Here is a 9455-nt window from a genome sequence, read left to right on the forward strand (position 1 = left end):
AGGAGAGTAAGAGAGAACAGGACATTGAGCTGGGACTCAAATGTCTGAATGCTGCCACAAGACTATGAAACCAGATTATAAGCGTTGTTGTTTAAAACTGACCATACCCAAATCAAAAATACTGCAAATATAAATAAATTAAAATGTACTAGTCTTATGTGTCAACCTTTTGTTGAGATAACCCTCACAAATATAATGGTCTTACGTGCATGTTTGTTTGGTCAGAAATGATCAAATGTAAATAGTCTAAACAACAGATCATCATGTCACTAATTTGTTTAGAACAGACTGAGGTTATTGGCTTCCTGTCTATCAACAGGAAAGATGAATCACAATATCATTAGATTCAAAATGAGATCATACAGACTTGAGCAGTAAAAGAGAAGATATTTTGATCAAAATCGCTTCTCCTTAGTTTTACAAGCACCTTTAAATGCGATGTGTGATGTTGAAAATATTTCCAGTAAGAGTATGTTTTGTGGAGAGAGCAAAAAAGGAAGAGAGAGAAAAAAAGTCAGGAAGCACTAAGATAAATGTGTTTCCTGAACAAATTCAGTTACAATCAGACCATCATCTGATCAGTCAACCCCTGCACAGACAGCACAGAGAACAGGTACAAGACTTAGATTTTTGCTTCTACTGCACTCTAATATTTAATGTTAGCCCTTTATACAACTATGATACTTCTTTAAAAAATAGATTCTTTAGACTAGAGACTTTTTCTGAAAATATTTGAAATATGTGTAATTATAATTAACCAGACTTTAAACTGGAGTTTAGACTTTTCACTGCAGTGTGAAAATATATTGGTTTTGAAATTAATTACAACAAATGAGAATATTCTCTCTATTTTACATTCAATCTAAAGTTACTGCAAGTAATAATTATTCCGTGTTTTTTCTCCATGATTTTACTAGTAACAACACCACATCCATCAAAATAATTAAAATATATGGTAATGGAAGATAATGGTGAAACTAATTATTATTATTATTATTTTATGTTTGATTGTATATGCCAAACTTATGCAAAGCTAATTCTTAGCACTTTCAGTTCCCTCTAGTTGACTATTCCCACTTTTGCCCCAAGAACCCTTTATAAACTACCCTAAAAAAGTATAAGATTTAATTTCACACACTTTCAGATCTGACAACCAACTTTACTTGATGTTGTAAAGGTGTTTTCAAGAAACTTTTTGAATATGTATGCTCTCAGCAAATTGGGGATTTCAAAAACATGTTTTTGTCTAAATTTATCAAATGAGTGCAGTTTTATTTCCCTGTGGACGAAGCCTCTAGTTCCCCTTTGCAGTGGTTGTATGAGGATTCAGTTTCTGTGGTCTGACGTCTCGCTCTCTTTCCCTCTGTTTTTCTGTAAGACAAGACGACGTGAGAGACGAGTGCATCTCGTGCCCACTATTTTACTTGTATGTCTCACTTCTCTGAAGCTCATCATGAAGGACACCACATCAGCTGCAGAATTCTTAGAGGTGAGTGTTAAGACAGTACTAAAAAAACAAAAGTTAACAATCTGATTTAACAGAATATTGTCCTTTGCTCTGTTTCAGTACACAGATTATGACTACCCAAACACTTCTTACTATGATGACAATGGACATGAGGATGACACTGCTGCTGCCCCCTGCAGTCTGAAGGAAACATGGGACATTCTTGGTCGCTTTGCCCCCGTGGCTTACATCCTAGTCTTTATCTTGGCACTAGTGGGTAACATCCTGGTTCTGTTCGTGATCCGTCGCTATCGGCAGTCTCGACACAGCCCCTGCTCCTTCTCACTGACAGACACTTTCCTGCTCCATTTGGCCATCTCTGACCTTCTACTGGCTATAACTTTGCCGTTTTTCGCCGTCGAGTGGATCAATGAGTGGGTCTTCGGTGTAATCATGTGTAAAATAGCTGGAGCGTTGTTCTCGCTAAACGTCTATTGTGGAGTGCTTTTTCTGGCCTGCATCAGTTTTGACCGATACCTGGCTATCGTACATGCCATCAACATTAGCTGGAGACGCAAGACCTGCCACGCTCAGCTGGCCTGTGCCACCATCTGGGGAGTCTGCCTGGGACTGGCGATGGTGGATGTGTACTACCGCAATGTGGTGAATGTATACGGCATAAATCGGTTGATGTGCCACATAGATTTTTCTCAAGAGAACAGCCAGCAATGGCAGATCGGCATGCAGCTGGTTAGCATGATTATTGGATTCATACTTCCCCTACTGGTCATGCTGTATTGCTACCTTCGCATTTTCAAAGCACTCTGCCACGCCACGCGTAGGCAGAAACGACGCTCGCTGAGGCTCATCATCTCATTGGTCATTGTGTTTGTAGTCAGTTGGGCGCCTTATAATGCCTTGCGGATGACCGACAGCTTGCAGATGCTTGGGGTCATTGTCAAAACCTGCGCGCTCAACAAGGTGCTAGATGTGGGCACTTTTGTGACAGAGAGCCTGGGGTTGGCGCATTGTGCTTTAAATCCACTACTCTATGGCCTTGTGGGGGTAAAGTTCCGTCGTGAGCTTGCTCAGATGTGCAAGGCTGCTCTAGGACCCCAGGGGTGCCTCGGATTAGCAGGATGGGCAAACGGTCGGGGATCAACCCGCAGGCCTACTGGATCATTCAGCTCGGTGGAGAGTGAGAATACCTCGTACTTCTCTGTCATGGCCTGAAAAGAGTGCAAATGGCAGGAACAAGAGTGCAAGAATAGAAGTGATGGTTGTTTTTATCTGGAATTGGGAAGAAACCACAATTTCAGTTTGTGTGGTCTGAGAGATATTCAAACTTTTTCTTTTTTGAAGCAAGGCATTTTCTAACGCAGTCTTAACATCTATTCTGTTGGAGGAGGAGACTTTGTCATCAATTTTCTGTTGTTATTATTAAAGATCTACCTGCATGTTTTTAAATATGAAGGAGAATATCCAAAAATGAACCAATTTCTTTCCAGTTTTGCTGCATTTTAGCTATAGGCTCTATATAGCTATATATTCATATTTTATATCTTTTATATTTTACAAACATTACATGCTGATTTCAGAAAAATGCTGTAGAATTTTTTTCATCAACAATTCTGCCTTTGTGGCAGCTGTAATCGTGACAATCATTCGTTGAGTTGTCTGGTTCTGGTGTCACAAACAGAAACTGAAAACAGACACCACATCCACTTTCTTTACCTTTATTTTTTATAAATACTCTTCATAAATAACGCTGTAACATCAAATTAAGTTTTGTTTATCATTTTATTAATCTGTTGTTTGATATTTTAAGTAGATGACATAATATAATGCATAACACATCACATACTGTACATAATAGATATGAACATGACAGGATGCTTTCTCCTAATGTAATTTTTGTAAAATGTTTCTATTGTTATTTTTGTGAGTTCTGTGTTGCCACCTCTGATAAAGTGTAGATTCCATTAAACTTGTAATATAGGTTTGTGTGAGTCACTTTTTTATTACTCTTCCTCAGCTCTATACTACGGAGGATGTGACACTCTGAAGATATATTTTAATTCTGAGAATGACAGCCACAAAAGAAACCCAGAGCAAAAGGTGTAATTGCTTTTGTTTCATCTCTATTTAAATTACTTGTTTCAATTTCTTGTTTCACCTCTATTTTCATCTGTATTAAAATTACTTAAAGATCTTTTTTTTAACAATATATTTATTACTTTTTCAGTTTGCATATTACAGCAGATTACACAGTAAGTAACAATCATGTAAACACAGCAAACATTTTACACCAAATTCTCCCTCCCATCACCCCATCCCAAAACAAAAGAAGGAAAAAATAAAATAATAATAAATAAATAAATAAAATAATAAAATAAAATAAAATAAAAATTTAAAGATACCTAAATCAAGTAAAGAGTGTTTCCCAAGTCTGTAAAGAAGATCATGATATTACCTTACTCCCTCAGAGCTTGTTGTAGCAGGCTACCAACATTAACATTGTGCCTTAAGAAATTAGTAAAAGGTCTCCAGACATCTTCAAAAATGTTTTGTTTCTTTTTGACAATATACGTGATCTTTTCCATTGACATGTTTGATGCCATTTTTTTGATCCACTTTCCAATTCTTGGCTCACTGATATTTTTCCAATTAAGAGCAATTATTCGTTGAGCTTGTAAAATACACATTTCAATTAATCTGACCTCTTTGCTTTGTAAGAGAGGATTGATAGGATATATACCCAGAATAAAAAGCTTAGGATCCAGTGGTAATTTCTTTGATAGAATTTGGTCGATCATATCAATTATACCTTTCCATAAAGACTTCACTTTCTCGCATTCCCATATACAGTGGTACAGTGTACCTCTCGCCTCATTACACTTTATACAGGTATCAGGAATATTATCATTAAACTTGTGCAACATAACAGGAGTTATATGTTCGCATCAGCCACTTATATTGTATGAGTTTCAAGCTACTGTTGACTGTCTGTATCTGAGCCTTCTTGCATGCCTCATTCCAATCCTCTAGAGATATTTCATCATTTATATCTTCTTTCCATAATCTTAGTTTAGATTCTGAGGATTCATTAGACCCAGATACAAACAATTCAAACAAAGAGGAAATTGAACCTTTATCATAACAGTGACCTATGATTGCTGCCTCTAATGGGGAGATGACAGGAATATCTAATGAATGATTTTGAGATGAGGATATAAAGCTTCTAAGTTGAAGATATTTGAAAAAATGGGTCTTTGGGATGCCATATTTGGTTGATATTTCTGCAAAGGACATAAATATTTCATCCTCATTGTACATGTCTTGCACTTTCCTTAACCCTTTTTCAGCCCATATCCGAAATCCTGCATCACATTTCCCTGGTTTAAAATGAACCCAGGAGGGGTTTATGTTCAAATATTTACAAGAATCAAACCAAAATTTTTGAAGATCTATTTTATTCTGAGAATGACAGCCACAAAGGAAACCCAACGGTATAATCGCCTTTGTTCGTCTCTTAAAAATACCTCTCTAAAAATACTTTTCTAAAAATTAAAATAGTTATCTTTCAGAAAGCATTTTGGAAGTGTTTGTATTTATTAATTTATTACAGTTTTCCACAAATAAATACATTTTAATTTTTTAATTCAGATCTTTTCTGTAGTGAAATTCTGACGTTAGTGTTGGTAACAATGATAATATAAAAAGAGTACTTGCAAATTCAGAGCATGCTCTTTTAGCAGAAAGGCAGTCTGGGGGTCAGGAAATGTGAGTCAGACTGGAACTCTTATTACCCGCGTAAGCACCACAACTAGCATTTGCTGAGCCTGAGCTCTGAAGGTATACAGTGCCTTGCGAAAATATTCATACCCCTTCATTTTTTTTCACATTTTGCTAAGTTGCTGCCTTATGCTAAACTGCTTTAAATTACTTTTTCCCCACATCAATCTATACTCCATACACCATAATGGTAAAGCAAAAAACAGGTTTTTAACATCTTTGCACATTCATTAAAAATAAAAAACTTAAATGATTCCATTGCATAAGTATTCATACCCTTATCTGGGACAGTTGAAATTTAGCTCAGGAGCATTCATATTGCTTGTAGATGTTACTACACTTCGAGTGAAGTTAACCTGTGGCAAATTCAATTGAATGGGTATGATTTGGAAAGGCACGCACAACTTAATTAAAGGTCTAACAGCTGATAATGCATATCAGAGCAAAAACCAAGCCCTGAGGTCAAAAGGACTGCCTGTAGAGTGTAGCGTCTGCGTAGGACCATGCATGATAGTTGGACTGTTTATGGCTTAAAAGACCCCTTTTAGCCTTTTGACATTTGCATATAAATTACAGTTCTGGTCAGAGATGTTACGTTGTATAGGGGTTTTAAATTGCCAAATGGTTCTTCGCCATCAAAGAAGATTAGAACCAGCCCCCACGGGCATCCTGCAATCTGAGTTCAAACACATTCTACAACGAGCTGTAAATGGCCAAACGAACACACACACACACACACCCAAACTAACACACACACACACATAAAGACATTTCTTTATTTTAGACTATAATTAATCAGTTATAATTGTATCTGGTATATGCATGTGTTGTGTGTACATTCCCTTGTTAGATTAGATGAGTTACCACTCGTTATTTGTATTAGTTAAAGCCATAAAACACTGATATTCAGGTGTATGTATGTATCTTTGGTTTAATCTATTCCAAATGGTTGCTTCTTGGTATCAATATTTCCTGTTTTTCATTCCTCGGACAATGACGTACAGTATGTGATTGTGAAACGCATCATATAACTCGTACGATATTTTGGGTTAAAACTACGGATATTCCAGACCGGCCATAAAGCATGCAAATGAGCCATAAAACAAGAGACAAAGAAAGATTCTCCCGCTCAAAATCCATGTCTCTCATTGGCCAGCACACACAGAATAGAAATTGTCAAAAGCGATCAGCCCAAAATAACTTTGCTCAGAAAACTTCTTCTTCGTTTGAGACAACACCTTTCAGGACTCTCAAGACCTTCCTCTTGAGTTTTATTTTCCGGCAGCTTTTACTTTCAAGTAACGTTAGTCGCTGTGGACTTCTTCATCAGAGGAACCAGAAGTAAAAACTTCCAGCTGACTCCTCACGAACTCATCAAAAGACCTCCGTTATCTACCGCATCAGGACTCTTCTTCAGCGATCGAAAAACCAATGCAAGTAACCGCTTCAATCAGACTGTGAGAAACAAGAGTCTCTGGTCTGATGAACCTCAATTCCAAGCATCATGTTTGAAGGAAACCAGGCTCTGCTCATCACCTGAAGAGTACCACCCCGAAAGTAAAGTGTGCTGGTAGCAGCCTCATGCTGTGGGCCTGTTATTCAGTGGCAGGGACCGAGGGACTCGTCAGAGTAGAAGATAAGCTCAATGCACCAAAATATTGAGTTAGCCTTAATGAAAACCCAGTCCAGAGCATTCAGAACCTCAGACTGGGCAGAAGGTTTACCTTCCAAAAGGACAATGAATCTAAGTACACAGCAAGAGTGGCTTATAGACAACTCTGTGAATGTCCTTGAGTGGCCCAGCCAGAGCCTGAGCTTGAACCCAATCAAATAATTCTGGAGAAACTTGAAAATGTGCATTTGCTCCCATCCAACCTGACAGAGCTTGAGAGGTGAAGAGGTGAGGTGAAGAATGGCAGAGAATTGCCAAATGCTGATGATCAAAGCTTGTCGCATTAAACAAAAAAGACTTGAGACTGTAAAGGTGCTTCAGCTAAATATTTAGTTACTTTAATTTAGAATACTTATGCAATGTACTTATTTCAGTTTTTTTATTTTTAATAAATTTACGAAGTTGTGACAGTTCTGTTTTTGCTTTGTCAGTCTGGTGTATGTAGTGTAGGTTGATGTGGAAAAAAAGTAATATAAAGCAGTTTAACATAAGGCAGCGACATAACAAAATGTGAAAAAATGAATGGGGTATGAATACTTTCGCAAGGCACTGTAGATTTCACAGCTTTCGTAACCTTCAAAATTGTCTTTCTGCGGATTTTAGTTCATGTCGGTTTGCTTAGAGGTACATGCTAAATAGCCAAACTCTGACCCCATTATAGAAATATAAAGTAGCACAGCATTGCTGTGATGTGATCTCAGTGGGACAAGCATTATGTCACCCAAATATCCTGATTCAATAGGAAAAAAAGTTAATGCAGGACAGCATTTTGTACTTGTTTTAACATTGATAAAAGAACATCTTTTGGACAACAATTCCATTATCATCAGCAAGCTGGTTAGCAGGTTTCCTATTCTCTCTGATTACAAAGCACTTGTACATGCTCGTTTGACTTAATGGGAAGTGGGATTTTTTCACACGCTATGAAGACAGCTTAATTGCACTTTACATGTTCAATTGTGATGCAATAATTCGTCCATTCTGATGACGTTTTGGTTCTTAGTAGTAGTTTTTTTTGTTGTTGTTGCCAAGGGTGACTGACGTCCATAGGCAATGAAAGCTCATGCCTGAAGAGGGCGCTCGACACCTGCCAGTTTTAGCTCTGTTATTATACAGTTTATGAATTACGAGTTACGATGATATTACAGATGAATTACAGTTACGATGATAGCCTACTGCTCTGTCCAATTCATCTGATTTTTCTTTTTTTAATCCTTTGCTGGTAAAGAGATGTTTTTATAAACCACCAAAAAAAACCTGTCTAATATAGCTACTCTAACATGATTTTATGAAGTAAATCATTATTTAAAGAAATTTTAAAGAGCAATAACTATCATTAAATCATCTTGCATGAATTTTGACATTGTACATATGTAAAAACTTTTCTACACAAGTCGACTCAGAGAAGGTCATGCATCTTTACTACAAAAAAAATCTAAACTTAAGATGAAAAAAAAGAGAGAGAGAATATATACAGTATGTAGCTATTTGTGTAAGATTGCTGCCATCTAGTGAAAAAAATAAAAATACCATGACCATGTTAGGTCGAAATTATATTATGACAATAATGGCAGAATAATATGATAATTCTGACTCAGTCTGTAAGTACGTTTTCATATTTAAAGAATTAGCCACTGATGATTCAAACGGGCAGTGTAGAGTAAGTAAGGCTTGCTGTTTGTCATTTCTCCGATCACAAATGCAGACATGGTTTTATGTTTACCGGCGCGATGCAACGCAACGCGTGAAAAGACAGTATAAGTCATTATAATCCGTAATTATGTCCCCACTGGATGCAACAAATGCCTCGTTTGTAATGGGTTTGAATGTTTTTGTCTCGTCGCTCCTGGGGCATCAACAGTATGGTAAGGGGCGTAACATTTCTGTCACACGCTTGAGGTATTCGGCCAATCACAACGCACTGGATAGCTGGCCAATCAGCGTACACCTCGCTTTTCAGACCGATGAGCTTTGTAAAAACGACGCGTTTCAGAAAGGCGGAGAGGAGAAACAATAATGTACAGCATGTGGAAAATGTGTTTTTTTTTACCTTAATTTTTTTTTTCATTACACCAAATACACAAAATAATGTTATTTTTAGCAACATCATATGACCCCTAAAGTGCTATCTTTAAAGGTGCTATACAGCACCTTTGTCAAATGGTGGTATGTAGAAATATAAGAGGAACCCCAGTCTCCTCTTTAGATTTTAGATATGTTACTTCACTCTCATATGTTTGCTATGAATAGGAATTTACTACAATGGCTAAAGCTGTTTTGAAGCATTTTTATACTTTGCTGAAGTCAAAACAAATCTTGTGTTTGAGGCGCTGGAATTAGGGGCAAAAAGGATGAGAACCACGTTATCTTCAGGAAATGCACTTTATTTATTTTACTGCTGATTTTTAATCCTTTCCCCCAACTAAAACTAAGAGAGAGTTATACAGAGGCTTAAAGGGTTCTTTTGTATGGCAGTGGTGGTGCACAACCGCCCCCCCCCCCCCCCCCCCCCCCCCCCCCCCCAAAAAAACACAACAACTG

At 37.3% G+C, this 9455-nt stretch overlaps 1 protein-coding gene across 1 annotated transcript; it reads left to right on the plus strand.

Annotated features, from left to right (window-relative positions):
- Positions 1 to 552: 552 nt before the first annotated feature.
- LOC107551671 (C-X-C chemokine receptor type 3-like) lies at positions 553 to 2852 on the plus strand. Its single transcript, XM_016233365.1, has 3 exons — positions 553 to 613; positions 1379 to 1489; positions 1568 to 2852. The coding sequence occupies exons 2-3, from the start codon at positions 1454 to 1456 to the stop codon at positions 2678 to 2680; spliced, it is 1149 nt and encodes a 382-aa protein (XP_016088851.1). The 5' UTR covers positions 553 to 613; positions 1379 to 1453; the 3' UTR covers positions 2681 to 2852.
- Positions 2853 to 9455: the final 6603 nt, after the last annotated feature.

Source organism: Sinocyclocheilus grahami, unplaced genomic scaffold (assembly GCF_001515645.1).
Source record: "Sinocyclocheilus grahami isolate Dianchi unplaced genomic scaffold, SAMN03320097.WGS_v1.1 scaffold429.1, whole genome shotgun sequence".
NCBI lineage: Eukaryota > Metazoa > Chordata > Actinopteri > Cypriniformes > Cyprinidae > Sinocyclocheilus > Sinocyclocheilus grahami.

Coding starts and splice junctions, on each gene's coding strand:
- LOC107551671 (XM_016233365.1), top strand. CDS start 1,454: ATGAAGGACACCACATCAGCTGCAGAATTCTTAGAG. Junction 1,490..1,567: donor CAGCTGCAGAATTCTTAGAG/GTGAGTGTTAAG, acceptor GCTCTGTTTCAG/TACACAGATTATGACTACCC.